Here is a 23315-nt window from a genome sequence, read left to right as displayed (position 1 = left end):
CACACTGCCAGAAAATTGAAAGGCGAATAGGAAATATAAGTAATAATTTTCACTGACCATAAATTAGTAATACGATCATGGAAACAAATCTGTAGCAAAAGAAGATAAAGGTTAGGTGTAAAATAACATTAAAGAGAGAAATGATGGATTGATGTAAACTAGAGAGGTTCAAGAATACCACAAACAGAAGGTCAGATTTAAGGAAAAGTGGAATTCACAAAAGACAAGTTTAAGCTGCCCAAATAAAGATAATACAGAGCACAGAGAGCATGTAAAAGGAAAAGTATTGTGATCTGTGAGGAGGCTATCTTGGCCTTAGGAAAGCTATTGTCATTAATACTGGTGTAGGTTTAAATTCTTTGGATTACTGGGGAAACCATAGTTGAACCAGATATGAATTTAGGGAAGGCCATGAAACAGATATTTAATAAAGTTAAAATAAATATTTTCTTATAAAATTATTATGTATGGAGTAATTATTAGCTATTTAATATTTGTGACCCCTTTCCATTAAGTACTTTTGCCCTAGGAAGTGGCTAGCCAGCCAAAAACTGTATATTTTCACCTCCCACCCAGTCACCTTAAGTCTAAGTGGAGACATATGATTAGTTCCTGCCAATGGAATGTGAGGGGAAGTGATATATGCTACTTTTAGACCCTTCAGAAATGGCTAAGAAGTGAGTATAGATGTATGTGTTTCCAGTAGTCTCTTTCTCCATCGATTAATTTAACAGAATATTTCAAGGCCCTTCAAAAAGACAGAGGAACAAGATGGGAACCTGAGTTTCTGAATGAACATGTGGAATGATCTAGGGCAGTGAGAACTAAATACTATTGTATTACATCCCTGAGTTTATTTTGGAGTTTATTTTTACAGCAGACAGCTAATATATCAGTCTATTTGTCTTCATTTATTAGATAACTAGATATGAATCATCATAATATCAAAGCACCATTTTAAATTCTTCGCTAGAAAGAGAGCAACCAAAATTTGACCCAATGTGATTCACTATAAAAATTTGTTTTAATATCTTATATTCTGAAAGTCAAGGCTCTAAATCAGCACAAAAACGATCTTTTTGAGAAAGAAATAAATTTATATGTAGAGGCAAAAAAAAAAAAAAAAAAGTTTAAAAGAGCGTGTAGACTACGAAAGCCAAACACTAGCCTTAGGATCTGAAGAATGGCATGCTGAAAATGTAAGGATAGATAATACAGGGGAACTTTGCAAAAATTGTTTATTTCAAACTGCTACAAGTGATTTGGAATGCATTTCCTTTTTATAACCTCATTTTAGGTAGTTTCCAGTGTCTCTTAGCAGATAATTTAGCTGCTTCAGTGGATTTTATTGCTTCTTTCTAAATGTGTCAAGTCCTCCTTTGCCAATAGCATGAGGTTAAATGGATGTCAAGAGATTGCCTCTAGTTGTGATTGCTCTGTTTCCTATGACAGCATGAGTGCTCAGTGTTAAGGCTGTTCCCAAGTGCTGTTTCAACACCCAGGTTCAAATATTAGTCTGTTTTGTTATTACTTGGCTGATGTATGATACAAAAAGTTCATCATTTCAGGCAGCTGATCCTTTGTCATTGTGTCCTTATGTCCTTTTTTCCCAAATTTCCACTTACGTCCTAAACACTTTGACATTATTTATAGTATAGGTTGACTATTCCTTATCAAAATGCTTGGGACCAGAAGTATTCAGGATTTTGGATTTTTTTTTTTCATTTTGGAATATGTGTATATATCTAATGTGATATCTTGGGAATAGGACCCAAGTCTAAACACAAAATGTATTTCTTTTTCATATACACCTCATACACATAACCTCAAGGTAATTTCCTACAATATTTTAATAATTTTGTGCATGAAACAAAATTTTGATGTATTTTGACTGCAACTCACTACATGAGGTCAGGTGTGGAATTTTCCACTTGTGGCAATATGTTGATACTGATATTTAGGAACACTTTAGATTTTGATTTTTATGTTAGGTATGCTTAGACCACACTGGCAAATATAGCTAATTTAAAAATATGTGGTTCTGTTTCTGTCTCTCTCTTTTTCTCTATCTCTGTCTCTCTCTCTGGTAATTACCGGTGATAGCAACATCTTTTTAGTATCTGAAAATGCATAGATGGTTTTAGCTAACCTGGCTTACTAGATGTAGACATGTAAATTTTAAAATCTGCAATATTTTCTTTAATTTAGAAAAGTAATAAATGTATTTAAGATGGAAATACTGTGTAGGTGTAAAGCGCAAATTTTAAAAAATAAGCGTATCTTAGTTTATAGATGTCTGGTAAATAATGACTACTTATTGATTAAGAAGTTCAAACTAGGATTTGCTACACTAAATTAATCCTAGGTGACCTTATGTAAAGATAATGTATCCTTACTATAAAATTTTAAATTGCAAACACATATGTGGGAGTTACAAGTATTTTATTTTTAAAAAAATATATATTATGCTCCTTTTTATAAACAATTTGGAGAAACTTAAATAAAAAGACAGATTTAACGTATCTAACCAAACAAAAACACAAAGGGAAATTAAGATCAAGGAAAAGGAGCAAGCAACTATTCTCAGTATAGCTACTCTAGTGTTAAAAAGATGAAAGTGCAATTTGTTTCTGGGCTACCACAAAGTCGAGCCAAGTTAGCCATGTTATCACAAAAGCACCAGTCCAAACATCAGGAGGCTCATGTTCAAGTTCTAGCTTCTGCAGGGAGGAAACTTTGAGCAAATCACATTACTTCTCCCAGCTTCAGTTCCTTCATATGTAAATAATGGGCTAAAGCTAAGTCATTTCTTTCTTTCTTTTTTTTTTATTTTTTGAAAGTCAAGTAAATTTTATTGCTTTTTATAAAGTTGTAGAGTACGGGCAGAAAAGACTGTAGAGGCCCTTAGCCTATAAGCTTTGAATTTGTCATCCTCAACTTTATTTGACTGAACAGGGACAGGATGGAATTAGATTGCTTTTTAGCAGTTTGTAGTAAGAAGAAATATCTCCCTTAAATCACATAGCAAAAGGGAGTGAATGATCTGGAACAATCGGTCTTAGTTTCTGGTACTTTAATATTTCCTACAAATCTCCTCATAAAATAGAAAAAGTTGCTTTCTAATTGCCGGGCACAGATGCCTAGGTTAAGTCCTGTAACAAATAGTTTACAGGATGCTCATCTCTTTGTTATTTTCTTTTTTTTAATTATTATTATTATACTTTAAGTTCTAGGGTACATGTGCACAACATGCAAGTTTGTTACATATGTATACATGTGCCATGTTGGTGTGCTGCACCCATTAACTCATCATTTACATTAGGTATATTATATCTCCTAAGCTAAGTCATTTCTAAGGTGTCTTCTTTAGACAGAAAATTGATCCTGCCCACACAAACCAGTAAATCTTAAAAAAATGAATTCATGAGGATACTGGTTCGGGAATTTGCTGTTTGTTTTTGTAGCTGTCATGCTTATGCCCCCAATCTTCCTCCCCTCCTCCCACACACATAATGGAGAGAATTGTACTAATAAATCCCAGAATATGGATACTTATTATGGAAGTAAATATTTTTGTTTTAACTAACTTTTCTGTGTCTAGGACTTATTAGAGTGAACTTAGAAAAACCAGATCTTTTAAGATTAGCAATGGAGGTAAATAAGGAACAGTCCTCCATCTGGCTAAGTAAAAACGCTAACATTCTTGTGTATGTGGAAGAAAATCTCATTTAATTGGTTCTCATCAATCAGAAATGGAAGAATCCTTGAAGAGTGGATGATATTTTTCCCTTTGTATTATCCTTGTACAAAAAGACTGCTTGAGCAAAAATGGTTTGGAAAAATTTAGCATGCATTTCCTAAACCAAAGTGTGGAGGAAATACCTTTCAGCATTTTAGAACTGACTATTATTACATATAAATAAATGATACCAAATACAAAGGACACTAAACTCATGAGTAGGTTTTTTCCAAATTGCCTCTTAGATAGAAATAAAGTAATAATATCCATATCCCTAGATACTTCCTCAAAATTCTACTTTAATTCCAACTTTTTAAAAAGACTACTTTGTTTGACACAGCTTGGGGTTTGATCTTCATGAATATTTTGTCTAGCTACCATAATATCTTTGATTGTAGGATCCTCTTATTGACAAATAATTTTTATATTCTGTAAAATGGGCCTATATTTACAATTCTATTATTTGGTAGTCTTTTTGCATTGGTACCTGACTCTTCTTATGTTCTCTGAATGAATCAACAAACAGTGCTTGATACCATTAAATTATATACTTTTATTGTGTTGTTCAGCTGTTTTGTACTTTCACATCAATAAGCAACAGTTGGTCTATCAAGATCTATTCTTTGAGTTTCTTAACCGTATTAAGGCTGCTGAATTGATTATTGCAGAAATTGATTTTTCTGCGAAATTATCACATGGTTTAGATGCCCTTGCCGAAGGTTCAGTATGCTAAATCATATTTTATTTTTGGTGACATTAATAATTTTAGCAATAGTTATCAAAGTAAATTAGATGTCCTAGGTGTTAAATTATAGAAATGACTGCATTTATAAGAAGTTGTATCAGTTAGAAATGCTTTTGGTTGTGAGTGACAGAAAATCTAATTAATAGTAGCTGGCATAACTCAGTAATTTATATATTTTTTTCCAGCAAGACCTGGAAGTACAATGCTTTGTTGTGGCTCTATAATGTCATCAAGCCCCTATGTACTTTCCACCTTTCTGCTCCCCTGTCCTAAGGGGATAGTTCTCATGCTCAGGGTAAGGAAGCACATAGTACTGTATTTTCAAGTATAAAGAAAGCTGAAAAGGGGCAAGGACCAAAGATGCATAGTCTATCAATAGTAGCCAGAGCTGTCTACTGAAAACTCTAATTATATCTTCTTCTGTAGGGGTAGAACCCAGGCCAATCTCAGTTATAAGCAGATGGGTGTTTTAATATTCCATGCTCTGTAGAAGAATGTAAGGGAGAAAGGTTATAAATACCTTTGTGGTTAACCAATTTGCAGGATTTTCTCAGAGAATGTTCACATTTTTATTTTTCTAAAGGACAACCATTTGTGCCAAAACACTGTGTGCCGGAGTGTCTCTCTCCTCCTGCCTCTTCCCTAGTGTGTTAGTCTAATTTCTTCAGATAGACAAAATCAAGAGCTCTTGTCCCACGATCTGAAGTTAGGAAGCTGGAAATTCAGGAGAGCCAAAGGTATAGTTTTAGTCCGAGTCTGAAGGACTGAGAACCAGGGAAGATGATGGTGTAAGCTCCAGTCCAAGTCCAAGTAGAAGGCAGAAGACTGCTGTCCTGGCTTGAAGACAGAGAGACAGAGAGAGAATTCTCCCTTGTTCCACCTTTTTGTTTTATTCAGATTTCCAATGTACTCGATAAGGTGCACCCACAATGAGGACAATGTGCTTTACTCAGTCTACCAGTAGAAATGTTAGTGTAAACCAGAAACACTCCCACAGTCATGCAAAATATCTGGGCACCTCATAGTCCAGTCAAATTGACTCATAAAATTAACCATCATGCCCACTTACTCTGTATGCCTGAGGGACATCTCTTAAGCTCGTCAACTTCCACATGATGGAGAGGTCAATCTTTTAGCTATAAGATGATAGACTAAAGTAGAAGTTCTGGTTTCACTGAGTGTGATATTAATGGAAGGCGTCATACCATTATCTGAGAAGTTTAGACTGAAGGATTCTAGAGCAAGGAAAGTAATGTATGCCCAAAATTGAGAGACTTAGTTGAGGACTTCTGAGTAGAGCAGCTGGCCCGAAGAAAATACAAACGTACCTTGGAAATCTATAATCAGAGATTGCCGTTAAGTACAGTGTAAGCGGGGACTAATATTTCCTAAGCTGTGGCTGTATCCATCCACTAATAACTATCTAGTGCTGTAACATGACATGACACTGATTCTGTCTAACCTGGATTTGGGGAAGAAGGGTTTTTCTTGGCCATTTAGGGATGCCCTGCTAAATTGGATTTCCTTTCTTCTTCAAGTCTCGGTCCCAGAATCAAACTCTCAGTAACTTTTCAATTCACTGTTTTTTTTAGAAGCTTTGTTAGGTTCTTGTGAAAACAGAATTCTCTGAGGTCTCACTAAATATTTAATAATTCTATAGTGAGTGTGTTTCTCAGGTCTCTTTGGTTACTGTAGCCAAATTGAATTGTACAATTCATTTTCTCCTTGTAGCATGGATAAAGTTTCTCAGAATGAGCTGAAATTACTTATTTATTTTAAATATGTTGAATGTTCCTCTAATATATCATGTAAATTTTTACTTAGGATATTCAACTTTATAAATACTAGCAGGGTGATATGAAACAATTTTTGCATAATCAGAATATTTAAAATAAGATTGCTGGTTTTGAGATGTTAAATGTAAACTCTGATATAAATTTTCAACTGTGATGACCAAGGAACTGTTCATAAGATAAAATAAATGATGCATCTAGAATGGATAATATTTAGGTTTGTGATAGGCTTGGAATCAAAGTTCCATGTTTTAATAAATTCAATACCACCCCCAATAACAACAAATCAGTCATAGATATTTAGTGAGCATTTTATTTCTGTGTATTCATAAAACTTATTTTATAAATACTTTTTTTTTGGTTTCTTATCTCATCCTTTTAATATTTTTATTGGATATGAATATTTTATGATGCACATGACAGTACAAGCAGTCTACAAATAGAGTTCTATAGTCACACATATATTGGGGTGAGCACAAAACATTTTGACTAGAGGGATGCAAGCAAGCAGGTTTGGAGAGCGCTAACATGAAGAGGTGATACAGGTCAGGTTCACAATTAATGACAAAACGGAGAAAAAGATGGAGTATGGCAAACCATAGGCTGAGTCATGCCCCAACTCGCAGTGGGAAGATGCTATTTAGCTTGTTGCCATGCGAGGATGGGGGCCTAGGACTATTGGGTGTTCTGAGTTCCAAAGAAAATGCAGACCTTGGCTGGGCGCGGTGGCTCACGCCTGTAATCCCAGCACTTTGGGAGGCCAAGGTGGATGGATCACGAGGTTGAGATAGAGACCATCCTGGCCGACATGGTGAAACCCCATCTCTACTAAAAATACAAAAATTAGCTGGGCGTGGTGGCACGTGCCTGTAGTCCTAGGTACTCGTGAGGCTGAGTCAGGAGAATCACTTGAACCTGGGAGGCAGAGGTTGCAGTGAGCCGAGATCGTGCCACTGCACTCCAGCCTGGTGACAGAGCAAGACTCCGTCTCAAGAAAAAAAAAAAAAAAAAAGAAAGAAAATGCAGACCTTTTAATTTTATGTGAAATCTCCCATTTTTTAAATATTGGCACCTAATGGAATATAACAAAAAATGAACATCATAGGGGCTAAAGAAAACACTGGGCTGGATGGCCCGAAGGTGCCCCATCTGTGACTTTTAAACGCCACGCCCTCCTGGTCTACGTTATTTCATTTAATCTCTGTGATGACCCTGTGAGACAATGCTTCACTTCTCTTTTACCAATGAGGAAACCAAGGTTCAAAGACACCAGGGGATGAGTCCAAGGTCTGAGAGACTCGAGTCTCAACACGCTGAGACCCTGGCCGCTTTACTTAACAAGACATTTCTGTGTCTATTAACTGCGTGGGAATGAGTGCAGGCCGTGAACCACTGCAATTCTGGTGGCAGGAAAGAGTTTATTCTCAGTGCACCTTCAACGGGCAAAAGCTCTTCAACTTCTCAACTACTGTGAACACCTACACGAGGGGGCAACAGGCTGGGGAAAGGGGGGCTAACTATTCTCAGGATTTCTTGGGACATCAGTGGGCAGGAGCCAGGTCAGAAAGGGAGAGATGTGTTAATGGCATCACGAGACAAAACTGGCGGAGGGGTCAGAAAGAGAGATGAAAGCATCTACATCCAGGTCAGTTCACCCACACATAACAGTACTAGAATTTCCTGGATATTTGACTATGTGCTGGAAATTGTTCTAAGTCTGTAACTAGAATCATCTGACTTAATGTTCACCTTGGGAGTGGTGCCTTTCATATATCCCCATTATTCAGATGAGGAAACTGAGGCATGTTAACATACCAAAGGACACAAAGCTAGTGAGAGTCTTAAAGCTCAGGTTTTAATCCCTACTCTCTCTTGTCTCTCTGAGTCTCCAATGTCATCAGGATGGGCCACTGAGGTTCTTCAAAGCTCAGTTCCACCTGTTATTACATAAGAATGAGGGACTTACAGAAAAAGTAATACTATGCTGGTGAAATCCGTGGAATAATGTAAATAGGGCTGTGTCTTTTTGAAGAGACCAGGGAAACTCCCTAAAGACAGGATATCAACTTTATTTTAATTGTTAACATCTCCTTCCTGTGCGCTGAGCATAGAACTCAAAGCTCAGGCTTTTACTTAGGTTTGTCTTAGAGAAAGGAAAGAGGCCAATCTTCAATGAGTCATTTCTCTTTTAGTTTCTTTGCCTTTGGGGATAGAGGCCACAGAGGAATGGAAATGAGAATTCCTGCTCTCAAACTTTTTATAGAAGTGTTGTCCAATAGGACTTTCTTCGATGATGAAAATGTTCCATATCTGTACTGTCCATACAGCAGTCACTAGTCACATGAGGCTATTAAGCACTTGAAATGTGGCCAGGGCAACTGAAGAGCTGCATTTTATGTTAAAATTAAAACTGAATTTAAATTGAAGTAGCCACAGCTAGCTAGTGGCTACCATATTGGACAGCACTTATGGGTGTGGTGAGAAACTGGGATGTCTCTAAGTTCTGTCTTTCCCCAGAAGGCTGGGTCCACTCCAGAGTCTCTGAAAAAGCTTGGTAAAGAGGAAAGTAGATTAGGCTTTGTCACATGCTGGGCTTGTTCCTGTCGCCTGCCCTGGACCTTGGGGGCTGAATGGCTCACATATTAAAATCTGAACAATTTTGGGGGAAGAAGGTCCTGTTTAACACCAAATCAGATTTTAACACAGGGTCATTTTAAAACATTTAAACATTCATGGGCACCATTTCCTAGCTGTTTTGGATTGGGACCCGGGTGCTACAATCTAGGGGTCAAGAGAAGTCGCCGTTGCCCTTGCTTAAGTCCATGACAACACTGGAGGAGAAAAGCCGATCTCTTTTTCTCCTCTGCCTGAGACTTGTGCTCCTTCTAGGGTTTTGCTTTCAGAAGCTGACCTCTGAGTTCTGAAACGATGTCTGTGAGATCAAATGGCAGAGGCATCGAAATGTCATCCTTTTCCCAGTATGGCCGACATTCTGGCTTCTGATCAGCAGGTAAAGTTCGGGCAATTTGCGACTGGCACCTGGCATGCCATTCTCTCCTCAGGTTCTGGCGTGCAGTGAGCGAGGCAAGGATGGCAGTCAAGATTTCATTCCTTTGTTCCACGGGGAGCCCCTCTCTTTTAACTTCATGAAGCACAGCATTTGTCACACCCTCCATCTTCTTCCACAGTGCTTCCAAATGAGCCACGGGTTGACACCACCAGTCAGTGCACTTTCTGTATCGATTGCCTTGAAACCAAAACTACCTCAGCCACTCAAACTCGACCTCATTATGAATTTCTTCTCCTTGTTTCAAAACTGCAGGCTCAAAGGATTTCAAAGAGACATCACCATTGTCCACATCGTCACGGACATTCTGCAGAGCCAACTGACAGCGTTGTAAAATATAATCCAAGGTTCCTGTTGAGCACTCTGCCACTTGGTGGGTGGAACTAAACCGAGGTTGTGAACCAGCCAAAATGCAGTGTTGGTGGGTGGCATTGAGATCATCAAGCATGAAATAGCAGTCTCCTTGGTGAAGGGGTATCGTCAAACCAGGTGTCTCTATGTCCCATGAGATCTTAAAACCAACATGCCAAATATCAGGATCTCTGCTTTCAAAATGAGAGTCATCCTCACTTTCCTCTTCAGGGCCTTCACAGCTATAACTGTACACTGCCACTGCTGACCTGTCCACCAGATTTTCATCATGATGCCAGCTCACTGCCATTTTCCCCATGCCAAAATAAGGTTCCTCTTTCAGGTATGGCATTTTCTGAGGATCCATGAAATTCAGCAAAGTTACGTTGTATGCTGCTCTGCTCTTAATGTCCACTTCATCTTGTCCATTGTAGGATGACCCCATCCCAACCCTGGGGAAATCTGCAGACATACACAACGGCACAGCATCCTCATTAGCCTTCTCTTTGGCAGCAAGTTCTTCCAAAGCCTGGATGGTTTCTATCTGCAGGTAGTCATTGAGCTTGAGGAAGGTCTCACAAGCAGCGGCTATTTCAGCCTCGGGGTATTTTATATTAGACCCTTTCACTGGCCAGGGGACCGTGAAGAGCCTGGTATTCAGGTACTTGTAGGTACAGCCTGTATTACCAATGAGGATGCGAGATACCGGAGTGAGCAGATCTTTGCCTTGGATCCTAACCAGGTCCTAAAATAAGCAGCCATGCTTGTGCAGTGTGAGAAAGGCTTCTTGAACCTCTTTATGGAGCTCCTCAGATACACTGCTGGCTTCTCGGAGAATTAGTTTAGGATATTTCAGCTGCCACTGCTGATAGAATTCATCATCTTTGGGAGTCAGATAAGGAAGCCAAGTGTCTTCAAGCTCTTCAAGAAGCCTCAGTTTCTTAGCTTTGCACTCTCGTTCCTCGGCGGTCGGGGTGCGCTTCATGCTGCCACTCTATAAATACATTTTATAAATATAAATATAAACATAAATGTTTTCACTTTGAAATCCCAGTTTCATATACTTTCTTGTTATTTATTTAAGTTATAGTAAACTGTGACTATAACCACATGTAGGTAAACATATATTGCCATGGTTGGTAGTGTTGGGAAGGAAACCCACAGCCTTGCTGACCTAGGCGTAATGAGTTTCAGGGAGAATGTGAAACAGAAAATGATTATTTCTGAACATTAGTGACGATCTTGAGAGGCATCTGATTTTGACTACTGGACATATTCAACATGACTGCTCTTTCCAACCCTCTTTATTAGGCAAAGGGCAAAAGATTAGTTCTTGTATCCCACTGAGTAACTTTATATGTATGTAATTGTAAAATCAGAATAAATAAGGCCTCAAGGACAATTATAAATGATCATAATTTTCTGAATAATTCAAGGGGAAACAAAACAGGATGCTAATGTTTTTTTATATAATTTAGATACTTGAAAAAATTCACAACAAGAGTGTTTTAGTACATGAATCTCTTGAAAGTTGTCAGTTACTTTATGCAGTTCAAGCCGTGGAGTCCTGGTGGTTATTTCAAATTGTCACAACAGGAAAATAAATGTATGATTTCTGCTATTACTAATCAATATCCCATAATAAATGCTTAGCTATTAAATCTACACAAAATGCTTTCAGCCATTTAATGCCATTGAATTAGCAGATCTGAAAATTGAACACACTCTATCTGACTCTCCACACTAATTTTCCTCTGTTACACTATCTCCAGATCAAAGGGATATCGCAGCTAAATACAACAATTTAAGTTCTTAGTATGATTTGTGACCTATCGTATCTAGCATTTGTAATGAATTATTTATACATAAAGGATATTATAATTATAATTATAAAATGAAAGAAAAAAATGCCTAGTGACATGAGTACCAAAGATCTTTGCCTGTTTATACTTTACAATGTGTTTCTGTAGGAACATTTTGTTCCAGCTGCGTCTAATATTCTGGGAAGTTGCTATACTTTGAATATAATAATAAAATCACAATGTGAAATTGTTTTTTAGGAGGATCTAGGAAGCTATTTAATTTTATCCACCATCTCCCTTGTTTACTGATAATATCATACTCCTGAGTTGATGCTGATTGGACCAATAATGACTGTTCATACCTATTTAAACACTCTCTTAGAGATGACTGGGGTTCCCTTGCAGACTCCCAGTTGGACTGCTGCTCACCACTCGGGGTGGACCCAACTCTGTCATAGCCAGAAAACAACTTGAAAGAAGGCTAGTACAATTTCTCCCGCCCTAATACAGTTTATACAAGAGTCAAGAGAATGAGCCTGAGCCGTCTGTCTTGGAATTTTCTTCCAGATAGTGGATAGAATAAGCAAGACAACATCTTTTTTATTAGCTACCTTGACATGACCATTCAGCAGGAGCAATAACATGTCTGTGGTACACAAAAGTTCTTTTGAATTTGAAAGCTTGAGTCGATTATTTCAACTTCCATTTAAATTTCTTGCCATCTGTCTTTAGCCATTTTTAATGCTTTTATTTATTTATTAAAATTACAACTTTTATTCTAGATAGAGGGAGTACCTGTGCAAGTTTGTTATATGAGTATATTGTATGATGCTGAGGTTTGGGGTAAAGATCCCATCACCCAAGTGGCAAGCAGAGTATCCAATAAATAGTTTTTCAATCATGCCATCCCTCCCCTCCCCTCCCCTCTCTAGTAGCTGCAGTGTCTGTTGTTCCCATGAGTATGTCCACGTGTGCTCAGTGTTTAGCTCTTACTTATAAATGAGAACATGCAGTATTTGGTTTTTTGCTGTTGCATTAATTTGCTTAGGATTATGGCTTCCAGCTGCAACCACAATGCTGCAAAGGACATGTTTTTGTTTTTATTTTTTATAACTGTGCAGTATTCCATGGTATATATATACCGAGATTTTTTAAAAATTCAGTCCACCACTGATAGGCACCTAGGTTGATTTCATGTCTTTGTTATTGTGAATAGTGCTGTGATAAACATGAGTGCGTGTGCCTTTTTGGTATAATGATCTATTTTCATTTGGGTATATGCCCAGTATTGGGATTGCTGAGTTGAATAGTAGCTCTATTTTAAGTTCTTTGAAAAATCTCCAAACTGCTTTCAGCAGTGGCTAAACTAATTTACATTCCCAACCAACAGTGTACAAGCATTTCCTTTTCTCTGCACCTTGCCAGCATCTTATGTTTTCTGACTTTTTAATAATAACCATTCTGATTAGAGTTAGATGGTATCTCATTGTGGTTTTGGTTTGCATTTCTCTGGTGTTTAGTGATCTGGAGCATTTTTCTTATATTTGTTGGCTGCACGTATGTCTTCTTTAAAGAAATGTCTGTTTATGTCCTTTGCCCCATTTTTAATGGAGTTACTTGTTTTCCACTTTTTCAATTGTTTAAGTTCCTTACAGATTCTGGATATTAGGCATTTGTCAGATGCATAGTTTGCAAGTATTTTCTCCCATTTTGTAGATTGTCTGTTTACTCTGTTGGCAGTTTCTTTTGCTGTGCAGAAGCCCTTTAGTTTAATTAGGTCCCACTTGTCAATTTTTGTTTTTGTTGCAATTGCTTTTGGAGACTTAGTCAAAAATTATTTGCCAAGTCTGATGCTGACAAGGGTATTTCCTAGGTTTTCTTCTAGGATTTTTATATTGATAGTTTTATGTCTTATATTTGAATGTTTAATACATCTTGAGTAAATTTTTGTATGTGGTGAAAGAGATCTATGGGATGGCATGGAAAACTCAGAAATAAAGCTGCACACCTACAACCATCTGATCTTTGACAAGGACAACAGAAACAAGCAATAGGGAAGGGACATGCCCCATTCAATAAATTGTGCTGGGATAACTGGCTAGCCATATGAAGAATAATGAAACTGGACCCTTACCTGTCTTTTAGAATGGAACAACCTCCTTCAGAATGTCTCGCCAGATTTACTCCAAAGTGAAGCTGTAAGAACACAAGAAGGCTTAGCTTTCAACTAATGCTTGTTTTATTTACATCTTTTAAAATATATTATTATAATAGTGCTATTAGCATATTACAGGAGGAAAACCATTTCTGTAAGTAGCTGGGAGTAATCATGTGAACAGTTTCAGTTTTTCCTGAGCATTAACAATACTCAATTTAACTCCCACTCATCTGGTCAAATAAATACAAAATATTTCAGTTTTAACTTCTTTTTATCCATAATTTTCTCATTCTCTGTTTCATTTTTCCTCATCAACTAACATCTATGCCTTTTACCTATATAACAGATACTCCAGTTTCCTGTAGGCATATAATATCTTTGTCCACTCATGAATCTCATCCCAACAGGAAGGATAAAAGCATTAAAATAAAAAAATCAATTAGAGCTTTAAAATAGCCTACTTTAGGTATTTTAAATACTTAGTGTAGAGGGTATTATATTTGTTTTGATTGGAGAAATATATTTGCATTTTATAAAATAACATTAGCAAATGCTAATAAATCAATTTGTACTTGTTCTTATTTTTTGACAATTTCCTAGTTCCTTTCACATTTGAAATCCGAGCATTGACATCCAGAGTTTGTAGTGTGAAAAGCATTATTAGTACACATAAACTCTTGTAGGTTTACTTACTGTATGTTAAAATTCAATCTCAACCTCAGAATTTCTAGACTCATTTGACTAGACTATCTATATTTATCCCTTAATGCCCAATTAACCTTAATTTTTCTTAAGTTTATCAATCTCAGATTCTGTTCTAATGACATTGTAGGATAAATGGACATGTTGTGTTATGTATTATGTGCTTTGAGTGTTTAAAAATGTCTCAGTAACTTCAAGAGGGAATTGCCAAAATAAATAAGAATTAGAGTCTCATTAACGAACGGCACACCAAATTCTCAGTAGAAAAACTTTGAGTATTGTTTGCAATTTTTATTGGGTCATGAATTCGTAGTTATTTAACATTTAGAATGTCACTGTATCTGAATTTCAGTGGGTAAAATACTACATTTGGATTAAATAAAAACCAAAACTGTTGTTTGTGTGTGTATGTGTGTTCATGTGTGTATAAGCTGTGCTGTAATAAGATCTTAATGTTCTGGGCATCTGAAATACTTTATTTAAGAAAACACATATTTTACTATGTACTTATTTATTATTACTCTAGCCTTAATTATTTGGGGTCTAGATAGGATAGGCTTTTTTCATTCTTTCTAGAACAAACACTTAGAATCTCCTTAGTAGTCATGTAATCTTTTTGGTGGTGGTGTTGTTTTGAGGCAGGGTCTCACTCTGTTGCCCAGGCTGAACTGCAGTGGAGTGATCACTGCTCACTGCAGCCTCAACTTCCCAAGCTTAGGTGATTCTCCTACCTCAGCCTCCCAAGTAGCTGGGACTACAGGTGCTTGCTACTATGCTCAGTTAAACATTTTTAATCCCTCTCCCCATTTGTATGTTTGTTAGATTTTAAAAGAATGTCATCTTATTTCCAAAAAAATAGCAGTTTGTTGCAATCCAATCAGAACAACTTAACCGTTATACCCCCAAAGGCACTTGACTGCTTTCTGACCAGGGGGAAGAACTTGAATTTCAAATCACGTAAGTACCAAATAAGTAAATATGCCTCTTAAACATCTCATCTGGATTTTAACAAATAACTTTCTTCCAATCTCTATAAAACAATAATTGCATACTTAAAACAATAAATGTGTATTTATTTTATAAAATGAAAAGTGAATGCTATTAACTGACATTTCTCCTTTTACAGTCTAGCCAAAGAAAATGAAGACATGATAAAAAATTATCATGTATTAAATTAAAATATATTATTATAATAGTGCTATTAGCATATTACAGGAGGAAAATCATTTCTGTAAGTAGCTGGGAGTAATCATGTGAACAGTTTCAGTTTTTCCTAAACATTAACAATACTCAATTTTAACTCCCACTTGTCTGGTCAAATAAATACAAAATATTTCAGTTTTAACTTCTTCTTATCCATAATTTTCTCACTCTGTTTCATTTTTCCTCATCAACTAACTTCTATGCCTTTTACCTATATAACAGATACTCCAGTTTCCTGTAGGCATCCAATATCTCTGTTGAATTTTAAAAGAATGTCATCCTATTTCCAAAAAAATAGCAGTTTATTGCAATCCAATCAGAACAAGTTAATTGTTATACCCCCAAAGGCACTTGGAAGTTATAAAAAAGAAATCAAGAAATTTTATAAAACTTTCTGTCTGCTCTTTGAATAGGATTTCTTTAAAGTATGTAAGATAAAGAACCCTGTAGGGATCCTAGTTTTCATTTTCAGATTATAATCTTATTCTTTTCAATCACTTAAACTTTGTATTAATTTTTATAAGAATCAAACACTGGAGATACTCATTTTTTTTTTTTTACCACAATAAAAACTTACCTTTTTTTCATTGACCTCTTCATGAGCAATTAATTTATAAACTGACAAGAGTCATCCTCCTCAACTCAATTCTGGAAAAAGGCAATTCCTTGAACACTACCGTGATAAACATAGAAAATATATTTTGTCAGTGTAACATGGTGGAAGAGAATTAGTCACAGTAGGAAAACAAGAGTGATTCAGTAAAGATGTCAGAGTTACTCTGAAGCATAAATTGAGGTGATATCAGAAGCTAAGAAGCAGGTGCAATTGCTGCTGTTTTCCACAATGCGTATGTATGATTGATGTGAAACTTACTTTCTATTCATAATATCACCTATTCAGGATGGACTTGACTATATACACCTTTGTTTCCACTCATAAGCACTTAAAATATTTATTAATGCATTTTAAAAATTCTTACCTTTGAAATAGATGTTTAGCCTTAACCAGATTAAGGACACCTAATGTTTTAGTCATGGACTTTTTATAATCAGATGAAGGCTATTTACTCTCTCCTAGAGAAATATGAATATACCCATGTTTTTACATACAGTTTTCAAGAGCTTACTAACTCCATACAGCCCATGAACCCAGGTTACAAATTTGTATCAGAGATTACAAGATGTGAAATTAAATTTAAGCATTAAGGAGTTGCAATTAAGTAATTGTTATTACCTTGTGTGCAGTAAAACTGTACGTTTCAATAAGCAAGCATTTTCAAAGTGCTCTTCAGATAAACAGGTTGTTGCATGTGAAAATATTTGATACTAAAAGTCTTGCGTTGGCTCTCTAGTCAAATATGCTTTTAAGAAATGCTGCAAAAAGCAAAAGTTAACAAATATAAATAGCTTTCTTTTGATCAGGATTCCTCAGACTCTTTATTACTCAAATGTGTATTTTGATTCTCTAAGAAGAAAAATAAGCTCAGAGGGTTTGAAAAATGTATTTCCACACTGAGTTTTTCTTTTGTTGAACTTCTCACAAGAATATACATTTCTTTGAAGCTCAAGAATTTGAGAACTATTGCAATGAGTTTTTCTTTATTATTATTATTAAACTTTAAGTTCTAGGGTACATGTGCACAATGTACAGGTTTGTTACATATGCATACATGTGCCATGTTGGTGTGCTGCACCCATTAACTTATCATTTACATTAGGTGTATGTCCTAATGCTATCCCTCCCCGCGACAGGCCCCGCAAACTGTCACAAGGACAGAAAACCAAACACCGCATGTTCTCACTCTTAGGTGGGAATTGAACAATGAGAACACTTGGACACAGGGTGGGGAACGTCACATGCAATGAGTTTTTCAAATCAAGCAACAAAAAATTTCTTTAGAGATACAACCCCATTAAGCAGCCCTTGTAATCGTTTGAACACTACTAAATTACATTTTGATTCAAGCATATTGATACATTCTAGAAACCCTGACAAATGAATTCAGTAGATATTTCAAATTTTAAGTGGTACTGATGTGCAAACTTTTCAGTTGGGCAATTTCTGTAATTCTGGTATTTCTCTAATAACTACAATTACATGCCACATTAGAGAACACAGGAACCTGAATTAAGTGAATATGAGGAAATTTTGAATGCACTCCATGGATTAGACCGTTGAATAAGAAGCAAAATTGCAAATTCATTTTTTAAGAAATAGAGCCAACTTTGTGTCTAGTATTTGAATGGAGGACCCTGTAGTCAGACCCTCCCTAACCTAATTTCAACCACTCTGATTCTGTAACTGGGTTTAAAAGGTAGCCATTTTGGGTTTCAGACTAGAGACAATTTTATGCAGTTGTAATTCTACTTATTTGGTTTATTTGGGATTATATTACATGCACATGAAAAGAGAGGCATGTTTTATGAATCTAGGGAAATTTCTAGGTTACTAGAACATTGGTAGTCCTATTCGGCATCCAGAACATTAACTATGTATAAATTCAGTCAACATGAGTTTGTTACACCACAAACTGATGCAGTAATAAAAAGACTGAGCCTATTATACCTAAGTGTATCATTTTTTTTTCCCATGGAATAACTTGAACAGTTTTGAAACAATGAATTTATTAATTCATGGCATTTAAATTCATTACTTTGGTGACCTGACAAATTTAATGATGATTTCAAAGTAATTACCTTCATTTGAAAGCTAACTAAGAGAATTTAGGACAGAGCATATGAATGTGCTCAGATATCTTTTTTTTTTTTTTATACTTTAAGTTCTAGAGTACATGTGCATAACGTGCAGGTTTGTTACATATGTATACTTATGCCATGTTGGTGTGCTGCACCCATCAACTCGTCAGCACCCATGAATTCATCATTTATATCAGGTATAACTCCCCAATGCCATCCCTCCCTCCTACCCCCTCCCCATGATAGGCCCCAGTGTGTGATGTTCCCCTTTCCCGAGTCCAAGTGATCTCATTGTTCAGTTCCCACCTATGAGTGAGAACATGCGGTGTTTGGTTTTCTGTTCTTGTGATAGTTTGCTAAGAATGATGGTTTCCAGCTGCATCCATGTCCCTACAAAGGACGCAAACTCATCCTTTATTATGGCTGCATAGTATTCCATGGTGTATATGTGCCACATTTTCTTAATCCAGTCTGTCACAGATGGACATTTGGGTTGATTCCAAGTCTTTGCTATTGTGAATAGTGCCGCAATAAACATACGTGTGCATGTGTCTTTGTAGTAGAATAATTTATAATCCTTTGGGTATATACCCAGTAGTGGGATGGCTGGGTCATATGGTACATTAGTTCTAGATCCTTGAGGAATCGCCATACTGTTTTCCATAATGGTTGAACTAGTTTACAATCCCACCAACAGTGTAAAAGTGTTCCTATTTCTCCACATCCTCTCCAACACCTGTTGTTTCCTGACTTCTTAATGATTGCCATTCTAACTGGTGTGAGATGGTATCTCATTGTGGTTTTGATTTGCATTTCTCTGATGGCCAGTGATGATGAGCATTTTTTCATGTGTCTGTTGGCTGTATGAATGTCTTCTTTTGAGAAATGTCTGTTCATATCCTTTGCCCACTTTTTTATGGAGTTGTTTGTTTTTTTCTTGTATATTTGTTTGAGTTCTTTGTAGATTCTGGATAATAGCCCTTGGTCAGATGAGTAGGTTGCAAAAATTTTCTCCCATTCTGTAGGTTGCCTGTTCACTCTGATGGTATTTTCTTTTGCTGTGCAGAAGCTCTTTAGTTTAATTAGATCCCATTTGTCAATTTTGGCTTTTGCTGCCGTTGCTTTTGGTGTTTTAGACATGAAGTCCTTGACCATGCCTATGTCCTGAATGGTACTACCTAGATTTTCTTCGAGGGTTTTTATGGTATTAGGTCTAACATTTAAGTCTCTAATCCATCTTGAATTAATCTTCGTATAAGGGGTAAGGAAAGGATCCAGTTTCAGCTTTCTACTTATGGCTAGCCAATTTTCCCAGCACCATTTATTGAATAGGGAATCCTTTCCCCATTTCTTGTTTCTCTCGGTTTGTCAAAGATCAGATGGCTGTAGATGTGTGGTATTATTTCTGAGGACTCTGTTCTGTTCCATTGGTCTATATCTCTGTTTTGGTACCAGTACCATGCTGTTTTGGTTACTGTAGCCTTGTAGTATAGTTTGAAGTCAGGTAGCATGACGCCTCCAGCTTTGTCCTTTTGACTTAGGATTGTCTTGGCAATGTGGGCTCTTTTTTGGTTCCATAGGAACTTTACAGCAGTTTTTTCCAATTCTGTGAAGAAAGTCATTGGTAGCTTGATGGGGATGGCATTGAATCTATAAATAACCTTGGGCAGTATGGCCATTTTCATGATATTGATTCTTCCTATCCATGAGCATGGTATGTTCTTCCATTTATTTGTGTCCTCTTTGATTTCACTGAGCAGTGGTTTGTAGTTCTCCTTGAAGAGGTCCTTTACATCCCTTGTAAGCTGGATTCCTAGGTATTTTATTCTCTTTGAAGCAATTGTGAATGGAAGTTCATTCCTGATTTGGCTCTCTGTTTGTCTGTTACTGGTGTATAAGAATGCTTGTGATTTTTGCACATTAATTTTGTATCCTGAGACTTTGCTGAAGTTGCTTATCAGCTTAAGGAGATTTTGGGCTGAGACGATGGGGTTTTCTAAATATACAATCATGTCATCTGCAAACAGGGACAATTTGACTTCTTCTTTTCCTAACTGGATACCCTTGATTTCTTTCTCTTGCCTGATTGCCCTAGCCAGAACTTCCAACACTATGTTGAATAGGAGTGGTGAGAGAGGGCATCCCTGTCTTGTGCCAGTTTTCAAAGGGAATTTTTCCAGTTTTTGCCCATTCAGTATGATATTAGCTGTGGGTTTGTCATAAATAGCTCTTATTATTTTGAGGTACGTTCCATCAATACCAAATTTATTGAGCGTTTTTAGCATGAAGGGCTGTTGAATTTTGTCAAAAGCCTTTTCTGCATCTATTGAGATAATCATGTGTTTCTTGTCTTTGGTTCTGTTTATATGCTGAATTACGGTTATTGATTTGCGACTGTTGAACCAGCCTTGCATCCCAGGGATGAAGCCCACTTGATCATGGTGGATAAGCTTTTTGATGTGCTGCTGGATCCGGTTTGCCCGTATTTTATTGAGAATTTTTGCATCGAAGTTCATCAGGGATATTGGTCTAAAATTCTCTTTTTTTGTTGTGTCTCTGCCAGGCTTTGGTATCAGGATGATGTTGGCCTCATAAAATGAGTTAGGGAGGATTCCCTCTTTTTCTATTGATTGGAATAGTTTCCGAAGGAATGGTACCAGCTCCTCCTTGTACCTCTGGTAGAATTCAACTGTGAATCCATCTGGTCCTGGACTTTTTTTGGTGGGTAGGCTATTAATTGTTGCCTCAATTTCAGAGCCTGCTATTGGTCTATTCAGGGATTCAACTTCTTCCTGGTTTAGTCTTGGAAGAGTGTAAGTGTCCAGGAAATTATCCATTCCTTCTAGATTTTCTAGTTGATTTGCGTAGAGGCGTTTTTAGTATTCTCTGATGGTAGTTTGTATTTCTGTGGGGTCGGTGGTGATATCCCCTTTATCATTTTTTATTGCGTCTATTTGATTCCTCTCTCTTTGCTTCTTTTTTAGTCTTGCTAGCGGTCTGTCAATTTTGTTGATCTTTTCAAAAAACTAACTCCTGGATTCATTGATTTTTTGGAGGTTTTTTTGTGTCTCTATCTCCTTCAGTTCTGCTCTGATCTTAGTTATTTCTTGCCTTCTGCTAGCTTTTGAATGTGTTTGCTCTTGCCTCTCTAGTTCTTTTAATTGTAATGTTAGAGTGTCAATTTTAGATCTTTCCTGCTTTCTCTTGTGGGCATTTAGTGCTATAAATTTCCCTCTACACTCTGCTTTAAATGTGTCCCAGAGATTCTGGTATGTTGTATCTTTGTTCTCATTGGTTTCAAAGAACATCTTTATTTCTGCTTTCATTTCGTTATGTACCCAGTAGTCATTCAGGAGCAGGTTGTTCAGTTTCCACGTAGTTGAGCTGTTTTGATTGAGTTTCTTAGTCCTGAGTTCTAGTTTGATTGCACTGTGGTCTGAGAGACAGTTTGTTCTAAGTTCTGTTCTTGTACATTTGCTGAGGAGTGCTTTACTTCTAATTATGTGGTCAATTTTGGAATAAGTGCGATGTGGTGCTGAGAAGAATGTATATTCTGTTGATTTGGGGTGGAGAGTTCTATAGATGTCTATTAGGTCTGCTTGGTGCAGAGATGAGTTCAATTCCTGGATATCCTTGTTAACTTTCTGTCTCGTTGATCTGTCTAATGTTGACAGTGGAGTGTTGAAGTCTCCCATTATTATTGTATGGGAGTCTAAGTCTCTTTGTAGGTCTCTAAGGACTTGCTTTGTGAATCTGGGTGCTCCTGTATTGGGTGCATATATATTTAGGAGAGTTAGCTCTTCCTGTTGAATTGATCCCTTTACCATTATGTAATGGCCTTCTTTGTCTCTTCTGATCTTTGATGGTTTAAAGTCTGTTTTATCAGAGACTAGGATTGCAACCCCTGCTTTTTTGTGTTCTCCATTTGCTTGGTAGATCTTCCTCCATCCCTTTATTTTGAGCCTATGTATGTCTCTGCATGTGAGATGGGTCTCCTGAATACTGCAGACTGATGGGTCTTGACTCTTGATCCAGTTTGCCAGTCTGTGTCTTTTAATTGGAGCATTTAGTCCATTGACATTTAAGGTTAATATTGTTATGTGTGAACTTGATCCTGTCATTATGATATTAACTGGTTATTTTGCTCGTTAGTTGATGCAGTTTCTTCCTAGCCTCGATGGTCTTTACATTTTGGCATGTTTTTGCAATGGCTGGTACTGGTTGTTCCTTTCCACGTTTAGGGCTTCCTTCAGGGTCTCTTGTAAGGCAGGCCTGGTGGTGACAAAATCTCTAAGCATTTGCTTATCTGTAAAGGATTTTATTTCTCCTTCACTGATGAAACTTAGTTTGGCTGGATATGAAATTCTGGGTTGAAAATTCTTGTCTTTAAGAGTGTTGAATATTGGCCCCCACTCTCTTCTGGCTTGTAGAGTTTCTGCCGAGAGATCTGCTGTTATTCTGATGGGCTTCCCTTTGTGGGTAACCCGACCTTTCTCTCTGGCTGCCCTTAAGATTTTTTCCTTCATTTCAACTTTGGTGAATCTGGCAATTATGTGTCTTGGAGTTGCTCTTCTGGAGGAATATCTTTGTGGCGTTCTCTGTATTTCCTGAATTTGAATGTTGGCCTGCCCTACTAGGTTGGGGAAGTTCTCCTGGATGATATCCTGAAGAGTGTTTTCCAACTTGGTTCCATTTCCCCCCTCACTTTCAGGCACCCCAATCAGACGTAGATTTGGTCTTTTTACATAATCCCATACTTCTTGCAGGCTTTGTTCATTTCTTTTTCTTCTTTTTTCTTTTGGTTTCTCTTCTCACTTCATTTCATTCATTTGATCCTCAATCGCTGATACTCTTTCTTCCAGTTGATCGAGTTGGTTACTGAAGCTTGTGCATTTGTCATGTATTTCTCGTGTCATGGTTTTCATCTCTGTCATTTCGTTTATGACCTTCTCTGCATTACTTCGTCTAGCTGTCAATTCTTCCACTTTTTTTTCAAGATTTTTAGTTTCTTTGCGCTGGGTACGTAATTCCTCCTTTAGCTCTGAGAAGTTTGATGGA

The 23315-nt window shown here is 36.9% G+C and overlaps 1 protein-coding gene across 1 annotated transcript; it reads right to left on the bottom strand.

Moving 5' to 3' along the window:
• Positions 1-6638: 6638 nt before the first annotated feature.
• Positions 6639-10683, bottom strand: LOC117097102 (alpha-ketoglutarate-dependent dioxygenase FTO-like). Its single transcript, XM_033234647.1, is given in 1 exon segment — positions 6639-10683. A coding segment is annotated over 1 exon segment (1518 nt). The 5' UTR covers positions 10681-10683; the 3' UTR covers positions 6639-9162.
• Between the last annotated feature and the right edge of the window lie 12632 nt (positions 10684-23315).

Source organism: Trachypithecus francoisi, unplaced genomic scaffold (assembly GCF_009764315.1).
Source record: "Trachypithecus francoisi isolate TF-2019V2 unplaced genomic scaffold, Tfra_2.0 Lachesis_group15, whole genome shotgun sequence".
In the NCBI taxonomy this organism is placed as follows: Eukaryota; Metazoa; Chordata; class Mammalia; order Primates; family Cercopithecidae; genus Trachypithecus; species Trachypithecus francoisi.
Note: the sequence above shows the minus strand (reverse complement) of the source record. Positions and strands in the feature narration are given on the sequence as shown.